Source organism: Pogoniulus pusillus, chromosome 5, assembly GCF_015220805.1.
Source record: "Pogoniulus pusillus isolate bPogPus1 chromosome 5, bPogPus1.pri, whole genome shotgun sequence".
NCBI lineage: Eukaryota > Metazoa > Chordata > Aves > Piciformes > Lybiidae > Pogoniulus > Pogoniulus pusillus.
The window spans coordinates 47160963-47180500 of NC_087268.1; the positions used below are offsets into that span (position 1 = coordinate 47160963).

The following is a 19538-nucleotide window of genomic DNA, read 5'->3' on the forward strand; positions in this document are numbered from 1 at the left end:
TAATTTTGTCTACAATTGTAATATTCCCAATACTGTAGTTGGCATTGTTTTGGTGTGAAGTACCAAAAAAAAGGCAAATGGATAAGCCCCAGTTAGCAAAACAAAACAATGTTTTATTATCTGCTCCTTTTTCATAGGGACAATAAATGCAAAAGAAAAAAAACACAGAAAAAAACAGGTAAGTTTAGAAGGAAATCCCAGTCAGATATTGAACACAAAACTGAATTTTATTATTTCCATAAAAAAAAACCTGGGAAGTGGACATGCCCTTAAAGTTTTAATCATTTTCAGGATCTCTGCAAGATTAAGAAAATTAATAATGTGACAGTTTATATATGTATATTAAAAACATCCATTAGATACAAAACTGAATACAGCACTAGCTTAAAACAACAAACCTCACAGTTCTAAAAGGAGAGTAACAAAAAGGCAGACTTCTAATATAAAGACAAAACTGGGGGAAAGCATTTGTTAGTTCCTTTTCTCTTCCTTAAAGGTGCAACCAACAACCAATGTGTTTGGTTGGGTTTTTTTTGCATCTGAGATTCCAGTTGTACAAAGGACTGAGAGATGTATTCTCCTGCTGAAGGAGAAGCACAGATTTCACACAGCTCAAAGGAAACTCCACCTGCACAAACAGCAGACAGTACCCCTCAAAGAGATGGGATTTGTAAGAAAGAAATTGTATAGATGAAATGAAGACCCCCTTGAAGAGATGATATTTGTAAGATAGAAATGGCATAGATGAAATGGAGACCCCCTTGAAGAGATGATATTTGTAAGATAGAAATGGCATAGATGAAATGGAGACCCCCTTGAAGAGATGATATTTGTAAGATAGAAATGGTATAGGAGAAAGGAAGGCTGGGAGAGGTGCAACACATTTTCTGCTTTCAGCAGACAGTATTACTTAAAGAGATGAGATTTGTAAGACAGAAATTATATAGATGAAATGGAGGCTGGGAGAGGTACAACACATTTTCTACTTTCAGCAGACATTACCCCTTGAAGAGATGATATTTGTAAGAAAGAAATGGTATAGATGAAGTGGAGGCTGAGAGAGGTGCAACACACATTTTCTGCTTTCAGCACTCTTAAAGTAAGGTTATTTTCATAGATATTTCATGATAAAAAAACCCAAAACCAAATAATTTCACAATTTAAAAAATTACAGTGAAATTAGTTTATTCTTAGGAAATGGCAAAGTATTTATTCTAAACAGCTGTTGTAAAATAGCTCTATGACTTAATTTCTCATGAGACTCCCTCAGAGTGGAAGTTGTACTTATACTGCACTCAAGGCTTCTTAAACAGAGCCATTGCTATAGCCCAGGGAACACATTTACAGTCCTCTGTTTCAGGCACAGAGGTACACCTATCAGGATCCAAGGACTAAAGATGCAAGGCTGTCCATCCCTGCTAACATGAACAAACTCTGTCTTTTAATGGGATAATGGACATGAAAAATGACTTTTGGGCTCAAAGCCAAACCAGTTAATAACAATTCATGTAAGAAAAGCTAGGATGAGACAAACAATTCAATGCATTTACCTCCAAAATTGCATCTAATAGCAAGAACCGTACCCTTAGTAGCCAATTAACAAAAATAGCTATGCAGCCCTAAGATGAAACAAAATCTAGAGAATATGCTGAAACAAAATCTCTTGTGACATAGTTCCTAAGAAGCAATTCAAAGAGTCATGTAGGCAGTGTTATTTACAAGGGACTGAAAGTGGAGTACCAGCTTTCAGCAAACCATCACGTTGGTTTGAGTTTGATAAGAGTATTGGCAAATACAAGGTTGTGACAGCAAGGAATTTGGGGGGTTGGTAAACTTTAAAACCTTCTGCACGATTATTAGATGAATCTAAATCATATTCAAAACACCAAAGGAAAAAACAAACCCACCTGTCTGAACTGGTTCATCTGAATCTTTTAATGCATTTCCTTGCACTCAAAACTCAGATCAGCACATCAGTGGTACATACACGCTGTGAAACGAATTAGCACTTCAATCTTTCAGACAGGACAAGCGCAGATTAACTGAGTCTGACTGTACCTAACCTATACTAATAGATGGTTTGTTCTTATTTCAGTACTATCCTTCTAATAAGCACATATACAAATGTGCTAAAACAAAAAGGCAGCAAGTATAAATATTTCCTAGAATGACCAGACCTGGTGTTTGAGCATCAGCTATCCTGTCATTCATTTTTGAAGCCATATCTCTACTGATTTGTCTTCTGGTTTTAGTAGTCTTCTATCCTATTAACTCGTAGGGTTACAGATCATCTGAAGTTTCACGCCGAGGAAAGGAATGTCTGTTCGATGCAGTCTGGAGATAAAAAGAGAGTTCATCACAGTGGTTCACTAGAGGTAGCATTGCTAACTAACATTAATCCTAGAAGCAGCAAAAAAACAGCTTTTTTTCTCTCCCTATGTCAGGATGGGAGGAAAAAAAAGGCAAAAACATTACTTTTGTTATTGTTTCTAAAGAACACCTGAGAACATTTTGTGATATTTGCTATTTATTGAAAGCAACAGTTCACAGGCTCACAGGATGTTAGGGGTTGGAAGGGCTCCAAGGGGATCATCCAGTCCAACTCCCTGCCAGAGCAGGACAATACTAACACAGAGCACAGAGGAACACATCCAGACAGGCCTTGAAAGGCTCCAGAGAAGGAGACTTCCACAACCTCTCTGGGGAGCCTGTTCCAGTGCTCTGTTGCCCTTGTAGTAAAGAAGTTCCCCCTTGTGTTGAGGCAGAACCCCTTGTGCTGTTCCAGCCAGTTCTTGTAGAGGAGGCTAACTGTCCATGCAAGAACACGGACATTCAACTGTGATAGTAACTAATCTCAACTTCTTGCTTTGACACCTAAAATGCATCCAAAAACTGTGTGTATGTAAATGTCCAGGTCTCTAAACACCCCACAGACCTATCCAGCCCATATATCCGAGTAATGTTTACAGGTGAGGTTAAAACTCAGAGCACTGAACTCAGATAGAAAACTCATTAACCTCGATTCATGCGGAAAGTGTATTTTGTTGGAAAGGAGAACTTTAACCGCAAGAGAGAGAAGAACCCCAGGTCACGTTAGCCTGCACAGCTGCCATTCTCTGCAAGCTGCAATTTTCAAACACCACTTAGCCCTAACAATGTGTGGTGGAAGGTCCAAATCATGCCCTAAACACCTGCCCGAGTGCCCACCTTGGCCTCCCCTTCCCGCGGCTTCTTCCCAGGCGGGAGAAGCAGGAGAGCAGACAAAAGCTTTGGCACCTCTCGCTCTCTCACAGCCCCATGTTGGGCCTTGTTTTGCAGCCTGCTTTGTTTGTGGGTCCTAGGCTTCTGCCTCTGCCTGTTGTGGAGACACAACTCAGGACTGGTTCTAGGAGCGGTTTTATCTGTTGCTGCTGGTCAAAGACACTCACCAAAACACTTAAACCCTGCAAACTGCTTTTGTTGTGTTCACTACCTGTGTGCCTTGCTGCCCCTGTGTGCCACCACACCTTGCATGGTGCGGAAGAGGGCACTTGCCTGTGACTGGCAGCCCTGCCCCTGCCCGGTCGAGCCCGAATACAGGTAGCGACCCAGCAGTGAGCTAGCAAGGAGCTTGGACACCGGGACTCGCCGGCCTGCCGTTCCAGCCCGAGCCGACTCCTTGCCACACACAGCGCTCGCTGACCGCCCGCTGACTCCCCGAGAGCCACGGCAGACTCCTCTCGTGTCCGTGGGGCTTCTCGGACAGCCTGCTCAGCCTGGACTGAACCAGCAGCACCATCACCACCTGAAGCCCACCACCTGGCTTTCACAATCTGGATTCTCCTGCTCATGCTTTTGGAGCGCAGATATTGAGGCTCTCAACCACTGAGTAGCCAGACTCCCTTGACTCAACTTTGCAAAGGCTCATGCTTCACCTTTGAGTGGCAGTTGGTGCTGCCAGGCTCTCCAGTTAGAAACCCTTCTAAAGATTCCTCCTGCACCATTTAATTTGACTGCATAGACACATTCTGCAAAGCAGTTCCACCACCCTCATCACAGAACCTGGCTGCCTTAACTGTCAAGAAGTTTGAGGAAGTTCTCTTTGTATAATTAACAAACTAGTCAATAATTTTTTACATGGGCCTCATTACAATTCACTCCTAGCCCAGATCCAAACCCCTGCTTAACACAGTGATTTTGGAAACAGCCTTTGCACAACGTTACTGCCCCCAAAGCAGGCAGGCTACCTTCAGCCTCAGCTCTACAAACGCTGGCATTCTCAACAGGGCATTAGAAAAGGAGCAGTGTTTAGCTGCTGCAACAGTTAAATGCTGCCACACAGTTACCAATATAGGCTGGTTACTAAAAGTGACTGTGCTAGTTTGAAGCAGGCTAGAATGCTTTGGTGAGAAGAACTATTACAGGCTGTGAAAGGAAAACAAGGGTGATGTCTGCTTCCCTCAGTCTTGCTGAGGAGTATGGGAAGAAGAAATGAAAACATTAAATAACACTGACACTCTGGCCATTTTCTCTCGCTTGGGCTGCTGGCTGAGCTGCATGTCTCCAACACACCTTTCCATTTGCCTGAACCCACATTTGCTTCATAACCTCTTGGCCGAACCTCCATTCTTCCTTGGGACTGGGGTAAGGTTGACAGGGGCAGGGGGAAGGTGCAGGGGTGGTTTGGAGCTCCTCCTGGGGACTCAGGTCTCTGGGAGGGCTGTTGTGTTTCTGTATCACCTTTTACCTTGTCTATTCCTGTGTATAACTGTATATACTGTAAATATCTGCTTGTATATTGTGCTAGCTGTAAATACAAGCTTCATTCATATTTCCAGAGCTGACTGAGTCTAGTCTGGGTGATTTCTAAAGTGTGGGGGGGGTGGAGAACACCCAAACCATCACAGTGAGACACCTCAGTCAGTTAAAGGCATCACATTGACAAAATGGCATGTCAAAAAGAAGTATGCTGCAGCTGTGCTAACAGACTTCCTCCATGGTCAAGAACTAGGTAGTACAGCATAGGTATTAACCCTTAGGTGTTTTCAAATGTGTGCCTCATACAAAAGCATCACATTTCTCTAGGCAAGCACTGCATCTGTCCTTTGCAGGCATTAATAATGTGTTGCAATACTTCATATTGATCTTGTGATACAGCAGACGGCTTCTCAGTGAAGTAAAACGCTGTACTGAAGTATTTCAAGTAAGATGAGTAACTACAGTAGTTATTTCTAGGCTTAAGTTTATCCCATCATGCAGTTTAAGTAAAAAAAAGTTGGAGACAAATGAAGACCTCTGGTTTAAGTCACACAGCGAGGTCAAACAGATCCACCTAATGAAAAACAAACAAAACACGTGGGTATGTGTCAGACTGACACAAAGCACATTGTTGCATACACAGTAATCATACTTGTACATGACTGTCTTAATCCAATCACTTAAAGAGAGACAGTGCTCATCTATTGTTTGCATGTTCAGACCCATGTCAATCAGATTTCACATGCAGGCAGATGAGCGCTTCCTAACTTGCTGACAACAGGTTGACTGCTAAAGCCAGTTTTCCAACACCAAGGATGGCATCCTGACAGGCAGCAGACACTGCTTCTGGCTTAGGAAAAACAACAGGTTGCTCTTCATTGTTGTTACTGAACACTAGTTCCAGGGAGGGCTGGAGGCAATAAGGATGCACTAGTTACTTTCAGGCTGCTCTCCATTGTTGTTACTGAACACTAGTTCCAGGGAGGGCTGGAGGCAATAAGGATGCACTAGTTACTTTCAGGCTGCTCTCCATTGTTGTTACTGAACACTAGTTCCAGGGAGGGCTGGAGGCAATAAGGATGCACTAGTTACTTTCAAATTCCATGCCTTTGAGAGACGTTATACATTTCCACATCCACCTAAACAAATACAACATTCACTACATACATCCAAAATCCATGTGCTTTCTGTTTTCTGGCAGAAGTTTGATAATTTATTTTTTAATGTAAGTATTTCATTCTTCTCAGTTTTCCTGAGAGAGAGAATCCTATTGCTGCAAAAGGCTTACCTTCAGTACAAGAAGAAAAATCTTGTTCTGTGAGCAGCTGCCATGCTTTCAGACATGTTTCTGACCTTCAGGTAATTAACAAAGCCTCGGAAGAACAGGAGGAGTCCTGAAAGTGTAGAAAATGTACACATTGAAATATAGCAACCTAAGCACCATCCCACAGTATCCTCATCAAAACAGTTTGGTTCTAAATCTCGATTATACTAATGCAAAGTGAGGTCATAATGCATCATTCACAAATTCAATGAGAACGTCTCCTGCTTTTATCTTGTGATGCCTGAGTACAGTCTTATGGAAGGTCTTTCAGGAAGTCCACACTCCTCCTGGGTTCAAGTACCAGCCACTAACAAAGGAAGGAGGGGAGGAAGGAGGGGAGGAAGGAGGGGAGGAAGGAGGGGAGGAAGGAGGGGAGGAAGGAGGGGAGGAAGGAGGGGAGGAAGGAGGGGAGGAAGGAGGGGAGGAAGGAGGGGAGGAAGGAGGGGAGGAAGGAGGGGAGGAAGGAGGGGAGGAAGGAGGGGAGGAAGGAGGGGAGGAAGGAGGGGAGGAAGGAGGGGAGGAAGGAGGGGAGGAAGGAGGGGAGGAAGGAGGGGAGGAAGGAGGGGAGGAAGGAGGGGAGGAAGGAGGGGAGGAAGGAGGGGAGGAAGGAGGGGAGGAAGGAGGGGAGGAAGGAGGGGAGGAAGGAGGGGAGGAAGGAGGGGAGGAAGGAGGGGAGGAAGGAGGGGAGGAAGGAGGGGAGGAAGGAGGGGAGGAAGGAGGGGAGGAAGGAGGGGAGGAAGGAGGGGAGGAAGGAGGGGAGGAAGGAGGGGAGGAAGGAGGGGAGGAAGGAGGGGAGGAAGGAGGGGAGGAAGGAGGGGAGGAAGGAGGGGAGGAAGGAGGGGAGGAAGGAGGGGAGGAAGGAGGGGAGGAAGGAGGGGAGGAAGGAGGGGAGGAAGGAGGGGAGGAAGGAGGGGAGGAAGGAGGGGAGGAAGGAGGGGAGGAAGGAGGGGAGGAAGGAGGGGAGGAAGGAGGGGAGGAAGGGACCCATGGACTCGATGATCTCCTTGGGTCCCTTTCAACCCCTAATATCCTGTGAAGGAAGGAAGGAGGGAAGGAAAAAAAAAGAACGTGCTGCATATTCTTTTCAAGTGGAAGTACTAAAATGTTACTAATGTGCTGGAAGGCTAAAACAACCAAAAAACCCAACACAAACAACCACCTTTTATATGAGATAAATGTACTGCAAGTGAAAAGAGGAAAGGGGGGGAAAGACAGTACAGATTGCTCTAGTTAAAGTTACAACCCCATAATAAGTTACAGTAGATTATGGCTTCAGCCTTAAGAGCTCACAGAAATGCACCTGTCCAAAAGAGGAAGAGCAGCCAGTTCAAGGGCAATTACCCAGCACGTGTCTGAATTGCCTCAATTCTTTTTAACAGCTACATATTTTGCACTATTTAAAAGATTTGAGTTTAAATTTATTTATTAAATAAAGTTATTCTATAATATATAAGTTTAAATTAAAATATTTAAGTTTAATTGCACTTGCAAGAGTATTTCAGGTCTCATAAGAGGTAGGGAACAGTCACACAGAAGCTACATTTGCAACGATGGAAATGGCTAAGAGGATGCTGCCAACATCACTTTATCAAGTGAGAGATTTACTGGACAAGCCCAGGAAAGCACACTGCCACCGAGTGGGCACAGCTCTTTGGCTCATTTTCCTCCACTAAGTAAACCTCAGCAGATGAATCCATTCATCAGATGGATGAAGGAGAGCCTAATACACATAAAACAATCTGCCCAAGAGTTTTGGGGACAGGGATTGTCCAAACCTGAATTCTACACCCAGTGCAGAAGCCTGGGGTGCATTTCTCATTTAATGAACACACAGGTGTCTTGAAGGTAGGCACCTGTGTGTATTTGTGCAGACAAATACATTAAGATTCCAAAGGTTCAAGTGAATATCTAAACTGAAGTTTAACAACTTTAGTGTGGGATTTTACATTTTTCATCACCTTAGATCATTATAAACAAACCTCAATGTGTACATGGATCTGTCCCTATATGATGCAGTTAGTCTTCATTTCTGCAGGTTGAGACTGATTTGGGTTTTTTTCCTATGCTCATTTCTTCTCTAAATGCTCTTTACTTTAGTTTTGCTCTTTTAAAACCAGACTTTCACTAAGACACACAAATTAAAAACCTAGACACTGAGAACGCTCTGCTAACAACTGGAACTTTGACCTAAGACAGATGCATATCTGTGATGAAGGTGGATTCTGCATGGAGAGCCTGGATGAGAAGTTTACTACAAAAGTACTACCCTGATAGTTCCATGCTCAACTGAAAACCAGAAAAAGGTGGGCAGGCAACTCTTAGGGTGCCTGAAGGCATACTTTCTGCATCACATATACTGGAAAACCAGACCAATTTTATTTTCTCTGTTTAGGGATGAAAAAAACTCAAAGCACTTTCCTTGTGTTTGTCAAAACTAACCACTGGCTAACATTTGAATTTAAAAAATAGAATGGTCTTTCTCTTCCATTTATTCACTGTACATGACAGCTCCTTGGGAGCAGAACACTTCACTTCACCATGAAGCATGAGCACTTCTTCCCAAAACTGGAAGGAAGGGAAGGGAGCAGAAACAGGCAGGTGAACATCAGGAGAGAGAAGATGGCGATAGGCAGACTCAATTATGTCAAAGGCCTATGCAAAAGAACCCAACTCAGCTCATTCACTTCTGAAGCATATACTACTTTGTGTGCTCTAATGAGAAAGTTATCTGAAACAATGAAAGATAGATCTGGTTGGCAGAGTTCCCATGACTTGATAACACTCCTCCATGTCCTGCCAAGTAGCTCTGCTAAGCTAAATCCTTCTATGGTGTTATGGCCATCTCAGTATATCCACTTTATCAGGCTGAAAACCCTGTTGGCATATTTCATGCTAAACATTCACAAGGCAAGGGAACACTGGCTGCTGCATGCACAATGCATGCCTTTCACACCAAAGCATACTACAAACTTTGTGAGTAAAAATAAGAAAACCAACACAAAAACAAACACACAAGGGAAAAAAAAACAAACCAACAAAAGAACTAAAACTTGAAACAGCTCAGGCTGAAGATAAGGCTAAGGCTTTCCTGAATTTAACAGAGCTGACTTCTGAGCAAGTGCTGCAAGAGACTAGGAAATAGAGGATCTTTTTCCACAGACATGGTGGGGGAAATGTTAGGGGAAAACATTACCCAGTGTCAAATTCCAATTTCAGGCACCCAAAGGACTTGTTTCAATTAAAGGTTGACCTGAAGATACTGGTACCTCTGAAATATCATTTCACTTGCTAAGTAAATGCAATCACCTCAAACAGAATGCAACAGCATCCAAGGGACTGGTGCTGCAATTCATTCACAGTTTTTATGCATTTCAAGCAACCAAGTGAACAGCAGAGAGCAAGCAGAGTATTAAGAAGTTTGATGAATGGCCTCAAGCTTCACTAAAATGCAGGCTGGGAAAGTTTTAGGTGAGAACTTTGTAAGATGTCCAGCATTTCATGAGATGGACAGCAGGTCACAAACAGTCAGGCCATCTCAGTGTTGGATTGTCTGGCCTTTGCTTGCCATTTACTTGTCATTTCAATTCAGCATTTGCCGTTAGGCATCTCAGTGAATTGACTCCAAGGGAAGACTGCCACCTACTGAACCAGCAATCGTTTACGATGGTTCAAGAGCTAGAGAATGAAACGGACAGCAGCAAAAATCACTTCTAGAGAACAAAACGTTCTGTTAAAGTAATTCCAGATTCCACATTCAAACTACAAAATCCACAGTAGGAAAAAAAATAGAGTGGTTGGAGTTTGGGATATCCTAATAAATAGACATAAAAGCATCATTTGATGCATCTATGACTTTGAACGTGGGCAGACAGATCTCTGAAGAGAAAGCTGACATCATGGGAGTGCTGTGATCAGAAAGCATGAAGCCATTCTCTCGTCTGACTGAGAAACTACTGGTGCAGAATGTATTTCAAAGGACTAGGGAAGCACATTTTGTGTACAAGACAGCAGGCTCTGCTTTCCTAGGATCAGTCACACTTCTGAACATTTACTTCTTGATCTTTATACATGTAAGTACTGCGTATCACTCACTTTTTTATATGTTCTCTACATGAGCCAAAATGTCATTACGCAGCACTGCACCCACAGATCACAAACAGCAGCTTACAAACTCCCACAAATTGCAAGTCTCAGGTATGAATACAATTACATATGTAAGAACAATGTTTTTTTAAGCTTAGGGGTATTTGAGAGTCTACAGTTCACACAGTGACACCACTGCTGTAACCAGTGGCACTGCAAACAATATGAAGAGAACACAGGAAGCTATCAGCAGATAAAAAACACAGAGATAAACACGTTACAGCAATCCCACTTATGATGACAGGATTCATCTCTAACGACTTCCACACCAAATCAGAAATATTTTCAATTGCCACTTACCAAGCACAAGAAATATCCACCAAAGCCAATACTGTCCATTGAAATATCCAGTAAAGTAATCTGAAAACTGAAATTCACACACCAGGCTTAGTTGCAGTAAGACAGATGACTAAGGCACACTTAATGCACTATACAAAGCAGAGAGGAACAAGTAAATTTAAACAAAAGTAATATACCCCAGTAAAATGAAAAACAGGTATTTGTGCAGCAGTTGAACACACAAATAACATTTCCAGTGTCAGTTGGCTTGTGGTGAAGGTATTTTAAAACCTCTACAAAGTGTGCAAAGAACCTCAAATTTGCATTACTTGCCAGAATCAGTCAACGTTTTCTATTGCAATGAATCACCACTTGCCCATTTTCCCTTTCCCCCGTAATGCCTGCCTTCCCAAACACATTACAGCAGCCTGCTGCTTTAGATATTAACACCAAAAGCCACATTAGTTTAATCTTATCAGACAGGGATGTTCTGCTGACCCCTCAAAAGAAGAGCTTTTGACCTTCTGTATACCCCCTACTGTTCATCGCTGCCAAGAATACCAGCCCCATAAAGACCCCCAACTCATTAAAGTCTTTTCATTTTCAAACCAGCATTCAGTTCCCAGCAGTGAGCTGAACGTAACTAAATGAACCTTGAAGTGCCATTTCAACTGTTCCTGTTAGTGACCATGGTAGACAGTTTTGTCCTCCCTCTGATGTGGGAGGCAGCTGCAGGGCAGGGTGTGATGGTATTGGAGACAGGTATCTGTGCCTTTACCAGACTCCAGACGGCATGCTTCACTGATGAAAAGGCTAATCAAATGTCTCCAAAACTCACATAAAACAGAGGAATAAGGAGATGTGTAAAAGGTTGCCAGAAGAAATAAACCTATGTAACAGCTTCAGCACACTTTTCATACACTCCTCAGCCTACCACCACTCCATATGTTTGCTGCATCCTGCCAAAGTGTTCCCCGTTTGCCTTTTCTTTGATACTTCAGCAGCAACAACCAAGAAATCACCTAATTCAGGCATGGAACTCAGGTTACTCAACACTCCCCTCTCCTCCCCACACAAACAAACAAACAAAACAAACAAATAGAAGACAGTGACAGAGAAGAAAGTTGTTGAGCATGAGAGTGGTGAGAGGCTGGAATGGGTCGCCCAGGGAGGTGGTTGAGGCCCCATGGCTGGAGGTGTTTGAGGCCAGGCTGGCTGAGGCTGTGTGCAGGCTGCTCTAGGGTAGGGTGTCCCTGGGCATGGCAGGGGGGTTGGGACTAGATGGTCCTTATGGTCCCTTCCAACCCTGACTGATTCTGTGATTCTATTCTATGATACTGAATTGCCAGGAAGCTGAGAGTATCCTCAATTCTCTAAACATGACAATACACTTCTTCAAAGTTACAGTTTAATTCAATTGGAACTATTTGCTACACTCATCAATAAAACACTGGCCTATGCATGTTACTCTTGCACTTTCTTTAAGCAGAAGCAGTCATGGCTGCAGAATTTCCTCAACAACAAAATTATGCATTAGCTCTTCCCTGCTCTTAGCGAAAACTGAGACAGAGAGAGCACAGGAGCACAGGTGAATTCAGCCTGTCTAAGTACTACTAAGTTTTGCATAACTGACCTTGATAAATTGTCTGACCTCATTACTGTCTACAACTACCTGAAGGGAGGCTGTAGCCAGGTGGGGTTGGGCTCTTCTGCCAGGCAAGCAGCAACAGAACAAAAGGGACACAGCCTCAAGTTGTGCCAGGGGAGGTCTAGGCTGGATGTTAGGAGGAAGTTGCTGGCAGAGAGAGTGATTGGCATTGGAATGGGCTGCCCAGGGAGGTGGTGGAGTTGCTGTGGCTGGAGGTGTTGAAGCCAAGCCTGGCTGAGGCACTTAGTGCCATGGTCTGGTTGATTGGGCAGGGCTGGGTGCTAGGTTGGACTGGATGATCTTGGAGGTCTCTTCCACTCTGGCTGATTCTAGGATTCTGTGAAAGGGCAGCACTAGCCTTCAGAAGTGCTTGAAACAAAGTTGGAAGGGAACATTTCTGCACACACACTTGTGTGTGCAATAAAAATTGCTGACGTGCCCCTTCTGAGCTTTCTGCTGTTGTCTCCAAAAAGAGAGACACAATAATCTTCACTATGAAAAAAATCCCACCCCTGAGGTCTGGGCACTGGTCAGCTCCAATATTTCACAATTCACAACAGATTATGTACAGGAATTTAAATGCAGTCCAGAACACAGTATCTCTTCAAGAAAGTTTAGCATACCTTTACTTTGTGTTTCTAAGGAGCACATTTTGAAGCAGACAGGAATAATGCAACTGGCACAATGAGAAAGTTCTGTCCTCTGTTTAGTATGCCTCAAGGGATGCTAGAAATACCTCCAACAAATGCACAGTTGAAAAATTCATGTCTTCTCTCTCCCTTAAGATAAACTCCATCCCAAACCCCCAGAGCAACATGTGGTCCAGTAGTATCCTATCAAATCACCCTCAGCTCTAAGGAGGGTGCAGGACACAGCTAATAAAGACCATCCAGCCTCTTCCCCCTGCAGTTTTTTTTACTATCATGCTAAGATCAAAGCAAGCCAAGTCACCAGCACACACACAAATAAGTAAGTAATAATTCAGAGTTGGTAGGACAGAAATGATGCCTAAGTTATCTGAGACCTTTTTCTTCATTAGACAAGACAAAATCTGTATGTTGTGTCTCAGTGACACGTAGAATTCAGGCTGAGAAAGAATCCTTACATCTCATCTATCAGCCACTTAGCCAGCTAACTATCATTTGTCCAATACACTTTATGGAAGAGTAGCTAGTCTTGAAGTGAAAATATCAAGAAACTGAGCCTCCAAGAAGGTGAGAATGTGACTAACTTCGACTTGATCCAGCATGTCTCTTAGAAGAAATAAAAGAATCAGATGCAAGGAAGAAGTGTCTGTGGTTCAGCCCATCAACAACACTGCAATACTAGTGACATTTTAGGCACTTGCTCCACTTTTGTATGCCTTTAAATATTTCTGCAAAGAATGAGTCATTCTACATGTATTTCAGTGGAAAGAGCAACGTAAAACACTGCCAGATAAAAACAGATTCAGTTTCACCATCAGTAAGCACATATAAATACACAGCAAGTAAATTCTCTGCTGAAGTGGAAATCAAGAGAAAATTCTGGAGACTGGAATGTAATACACTGCTTTCTAATTCCATTATTGTATATCCTTGAGTAAATTGTGAGGTTTGGGTATACAAACAGTCTGTACAGAGTGAGCCGAGACACATACCCGTACAATGAGAATCCACTTGATGAGGGACAGACCAAACCCACAGATCGCGCCGTACCTTCCAGCTATGGTATTTGTTATACAGAAGGATAAGCAAAATCCAATCCAGTTGAAGATAAACGCCACTGTAAAATAAAAGGGAAGGTACTTCTGTTAATCTGTATAGCTAAGCAAACAGACCCAACATTAATTTCACTTTTCAACTGCTAAGGACATGCTTACACAGTCAGTAATTCCCTTCCGGTAATTCAGGCTGTCAGAGACTGACTTTGAACCCAGGCATTCCCCACGGTATAGTCACTTAATAACAAAGCAAACGGCAAACAGGCTGCAACCTACTACTTCAAACAAGAGAAAATTCCAACACAAAAGAATGTGTTACATTGCTACAGAGGTCTAACCAGATGACACCAGACATGAAGGGCAGATGCAAACAAAGGACTGTAACATGTAAGACTTGGGATTAAAACAATGGCAGAAACCTTGCTACACTTTTGTAACCAGAAATGTAGTTATATGCACACATACGTGCATGTATCAAGGCTGCATAGTCAGCTTTATCCACTTTGCATCCAACAGAATAAAAGTATCCACTCTTGCTCTGTGAACATAGCATAGAAATGAGGTAAGTTGAGAAGCTGATGTTCGTTAGTTATTGTCTTCTGGTTTAGATCCACATTCAAGCACAAGATACAAGGCTGGAAAGTTTTACAAAGAAGCTTAAGAAATCAAGACACATAAAGGACACTGAGCATAAGTACCACTGTTACTTCATCTTGTAAGTGTACACAACTCCCAGGAGCAGTTTTACAACTTAAAGTTGCATCTCTGCATGTTTACTTGACAGTAAACAACACCATCTGTATTGACTTCAGTTTGCATCCGTTAGTGGGGATCCAAAGTGTGCAAATTCCCAGCTAGGAGATGTCTAACTTCCAGTTTTGGGTATAAGTGAGGGCAGATAATGAGAAAAACAGAAAATCCAGAGGAACTCTAGAAGACAAATTAGGAATTCTGGAGAGGACAAGATGGTGGAAAAGTGAAAACATTTGGGAAGACCACAACTGAAGAGGTAGGCAGGAATGGAAGGAGGGGACAAAGGGGAACAAACCCCCTCCATACAAATCCTTAATGTTTTAAATCCCCAGACCCAGGTGAAAAAAAATAACTACACCATCAATAACAACAACCACCACCACCAACACCACACCCATATCAAACTCAAAACACTAAATCACCACAGGAAAAAGCCTCTGTCTTTTTAGTAAAGGTGTGAGCACTTACAGCCATTGGAATGGGCTGCCCAGGGAGGTGGCAGAGTTGCTGTCCCCGGAGGTGTTCAAGCAAAGCCTGGATGAGGCACTCAGTGCCATGGTCTAGATGACTGGATAGGGCCAGGTGATACCTTGGACTGGATGATCTTGGAGGTCTCTTCCAACCTGGCTGATTCTATGAGACACTGGATGGGGTTGTCCAGAAAAGTTCACAGAATGCCAGAATTAACCAGGTTGGAAAAGACCTCTAGGTTCATCGAGTCCAATCTATGACCTAACCCTTCTAATTAACTAACCCACGGCACTAAGTGCCTCACCCAGCCTCCTTCTGAACACCTTCCAAAGGGCAATCACTCCTTCCGTGAAGAATTTCTTCCTAATGTCCAGCCTAAAGCTGCCCTGGTGCAGTTTGAGACTGTGTCCTCTTGTTCTGCCACTGGGTGTCAGAAGTTGTGCAGGCTCCCTGTTTGGAAGTGTTCATGGCCAGGTTGATAGTACTGTGAGCACTCTGATTTAGTAGAAGTGTTCCAGCCTATGGCAGGGATATTAGAACTAGGTCCCTTCTAATGCAAACTGTTCTGTGATTTAGAACAGAAAACTGGTCAAAAGTTTTCTGAAGACAATAAGGATTATCTATAAAGAACCTTTTTATCCCCCCTTATTTCTTTGTAATTTATACACCTGTTACAATTGTTCCAACAATCTATATGAAGATGCAATTATTTGCTCTGCTAGCTGGGATATTTTAGTGAGAGGAATTAGATGCTAGGCTGTGAAAAGAAAACAATGATGATGTCTGCTGCACTCACAGGCTTGCTGAGATGGGTAAACACAAGAACACAAACATAGATAACAGAGTTGCTCTCTGGCCCTGGCTGCATGCACTTCTCTCCCTCTCTAACCTGCTGTCTGTGTAACTAATCCTTCTGCTTCCTACCCCCCTGGCCGATCCTCCAAACTCACCTTGAATGTAAGGCAAAGTCTGGGATAAGGTAGAGGGGTGGAAGGGAGGTGGAAGGGTGGTTGGGAGCCCCTCCTGGGCACTCTGGTTTCTGGCAGGGCTGCTGTGTTACTGCATTACTTTTTACCTTGTCTATGTCTGTCTCTAGCTGTATAGATATTGTCAATACCTGCTCGGATCTTGTGCTCAGCTGTAAATAGAAAACTTCACTCCTTAATTCCCAGCTGGGCTGAGTCTAGTCTGGGTGATTTTCTTAAGTGTGGGGGGGCAGCTAACACTCAAACCATCACATTTGCCCACACAGGCAAAATCAGTCCGTAAAACTGCAGAGGTACTCCATTAATTTTTAAGAAAACTAAGTTGCAACATAAGTTTTAGAAGCCTTTAAATAAGTACCCTCATTTTTGTACATGTGAGAAAACACCTTCCCTGATACAGTGCAATAGGTAATAGATGATGGCAGTTAGAAAGCTTACTTTTATGCTTTAAAAAACAGACACCAACACAACACCAACAAACAAATGGAAAAAAACAAAACACAAACCAGCAGAAAACCTGACAATGAACAACTGAATAAATGCTGATCCAAATGGGAATAGGCAGAGAAGAAGCCTAATACATAAGAAATAGAAGAAAAACACTTGGATCTGAGAAAGCTTGGATCTATTCTTTAAAAAAGAGAATTTCCCTATTTTAAGCAAGTTCTCCAAACCCACCATACTTTTAAGAATAACATGTAGACTAATAGAACAGAATCATAGAATCAGTCAGGGTTGGAAGGGACCACAAAGATCCTCTAGTTCCAAGCCCCCTGCCATGCCCAGGGACACCCTACCCTAGAGCAGGCTGCACACAGCCTCAGCCAGCCTGGCCTCAAACACCTCCAGCCATGGGGCCTCAACCACCTCCCTGGGCAACCCAGTCCAGCCTCTCACCACTCTCATGCTCAAAAACTTCCTCCTCACCTCCAGCCTGACTCTCCCCACCTCCAGCTTTGCTCCATTCCCTCCAGTCCTGGCACTCCCTGATATCCTGAAAAGTCCCTCCCCAGCTTTTTTGGAGGCCCCTTCAGATCCTGGAAGGCCACGATAAAGTCTCACCTGGGAGCCTCCTTGGCTCCAGCCTGCACAGTCCCAAGTCTTTCAGTCTGTGCTCACAGCAGAGCTGCTGCAGCCTCTGAGCATCCTCCTGGCCCTGCTCTGGACACACTCCAGCATCTCCACATCCCTCTTTTAATAGGGGCTCCAGAACTGGATGCAGTAGTCCAGGTGGGGTCTCAGCAGAGAAGAGTAAAGGAGGAGAATCACCTCCCTCCACCTGCTGGCCACACTTCGCCTTATGCTCAGGTCTTGTTCAAAAACAATGCAGATCTCTATATGAGAACATTGACTTTGTATCATCAAACACTGTTCTCCATTTCTTCCTCTTTATTAACCCCACTGTGAAGTTGAAACTAACATTCATTTTTCCTAGGTTGCAGGGACCACTCAAGACTCCCTTTCATTCACATGAATCTTTTCTGGGGCTTGCAGGTGAAAAGGTCAGTGATACTTCTCAAGCTCTCCTTAAATACAGTATGAAACCCTTTACTACTACTCAAAACATCCTATTTCACACAATGAATCAGGATGACTCAATCAGACAAAAAAAGCCTGGATGAGGCACTTAGTGCCATGGTCTGGTTGACTGGACAGGGCTGGGTGCTAGGTTGGACTGGATGAGCTTGGAGTTGTCTTTCAACCTGTCTGATTCTCTGACTCTATGCTATGTGTAGTCAGCCATGGCTTCTCTACTCCTGCTTCTGCTGTTGACAGGACTAAGGCTAATGTAAACAGCTACTGCTTATTCATGCTGCAGACACACCTTCATTTATTGTACAAGGAGAGACCCAAAGGCTTCAGCTTAAGTAACACTTCTGCAATTCCTAGTAACAAAAGTGATTAGTTCATGTGTCAAGGTGAACTGTCTGCCAAGCAAAAAGCAGGGGAAAAGCCAACATCATATAATTAGTAATAACAGCATGAAAGAAGGAAATAATAACGTGAAGGACATTTAAACAAGGCTGGAACTGGCAGCAGAAATTTCCTTTCAAACTGCAAACGTCTGTTCTCCTTCATGAAACAGGTTGGGGGATGATGAAACGGAGAGCATACAGTGGATAAGGAGCTGGACATGAGAAGACTTCCAACCTGATTGATTCTATGATTCTATGACATGACTCAAAGAACTTCCACTACAGATTATTCATTAAAAAACCCCAAAACCTAAAGAAAAAAAGCAACGAATCCCTTTGGCTGTGACAGTTCTTTGCTCTATCATCATTGCGGTGTCCAAAATAAGTTTTCTCCTTTCTGTTGTGCATACAAAAAATGAAACTATTTTTACACTGTTATGAGGCACTCTCCTATTAACAGCTTCCTCTTGCACCCTGAGAAGTTTCTACCCAGCTGACATGTGTTTCTTTCAGACTGCATACCTATGTTTGCTTTCAGACTGCATACTTAAGAGGAAAAAACTGCAGTCTGAAAGCAAAAGCTACTGCTTTTTGCACTCCTGGATAGAGTAATGTATTCACTAATATATCTATTGATTCATTTAAAAAGTGAATATATCAGAAACCAGCAATCAGACAAGCCTCATCCCAGACTAATACACAGCAGATAAGCACAGATTTCCAGAACAGCAGCAATCACACATGCTTTTACCACATTAGGAATAAAAGAGTTCTTTTCTCCTCCAGTTTTCCCACTGCATTTCTAAACCAAGGGTGAAAGCAAAACCACGCAAAGGGCTTTTGCCCTTTAGAGTATATCGACTCATTCTATTTAGCTGTGCTAAACAAACAGTACTATAACTGAGATGGTTAACAGGTAAACCAAACCAAGGCCCCCCTCCCCCGAAATACCAGATGTGGCCACTAGATGGCCTCGAAGCAGTAACTGCATGCAACTTGGGCAGCTACCACTAGATGGTAGCTACCTATCAGTAGTTGATGTGCAACCTTTGCTTGCAGTCACTAAAACCAGTTTATTTCAGTAAACTTCAGTTGAATGAAATGGAGTTAGAAAAGTGAAGTTCACTGGTTGATATTCAAAACAAAGGCGGCCTGCTCCCACCTCCCTCCCAGACCCATCTGCCAACACTCGAGAGACTGTCACTAGAGGAAGTGGGAGGGCACTTCTGGAACCAGCCTCTTTGCAAGTTCCTCTCGCTACAGTTCCTGCCTCTGTTCGTCTCCATTTTCCCCAACTGAGGGAGCTTATTCTACACTCTCTGTGATCTGCCATCTCTACTTGCAGCATTTAAACATATCCCACCAAACCAAACCAACAAACCCACCAAAGGTTGCCATACTGTAAAGTTCATTCTAACTCCTCATCTCTGAAATCTACACTTACAGACTTTAGTGAGACTTCTCTCCCTACCAGAGACACAAGAACACATCACCTATTATTTACAGCCTAAGCTTACTAACTTAAGCACTTTTTTTTCCCATTTAGTTCTCCAATTTCCCTAAGGACAAACGACTGAAC

At 43.2% G+C, this 19538-nt stretch overlaps 1 protein-coding gene across 2 annotated transcripts in view; it reads right to left on the reverse strand.

The window, feature by feature from the left end:
* Nucleotides 1-208: 208 nt before the first annotated feature.
* NDFIP2 (Nedd4 family interacting protein 2) overlaps nucleotides 209-19538 on the reverse strand; it is a 43210-nt gene continuing 23880 nt past the window's right edge. For both annotated transcript variants that reach the window (XM_064143913.1, XM_064143912.1), the window contains 4 exons: nucleotides 13771-13895; nucleotides 10505-10571; nucleotides 6026-6131; nucleotides 209-2334 (listed from right to left, as the gene is read on the reverse strand). In XM_064143913.1, the coding sequence (XP_063999983.1) occupies nucleotides 6028-6131; nucleotides 10505-10571; nucleotides 13771-13895 (296 nt within the window). In that variant the 3' untranslated portion in view covers nucleotides 209-2334; nucleotides 6026-6027. The remainder of the gene's footprint in view (nucleotides 2335-6025; nucleotides 6132-10504; nucleotides 10572-13770; nucleotides 13896-19538) is intronic.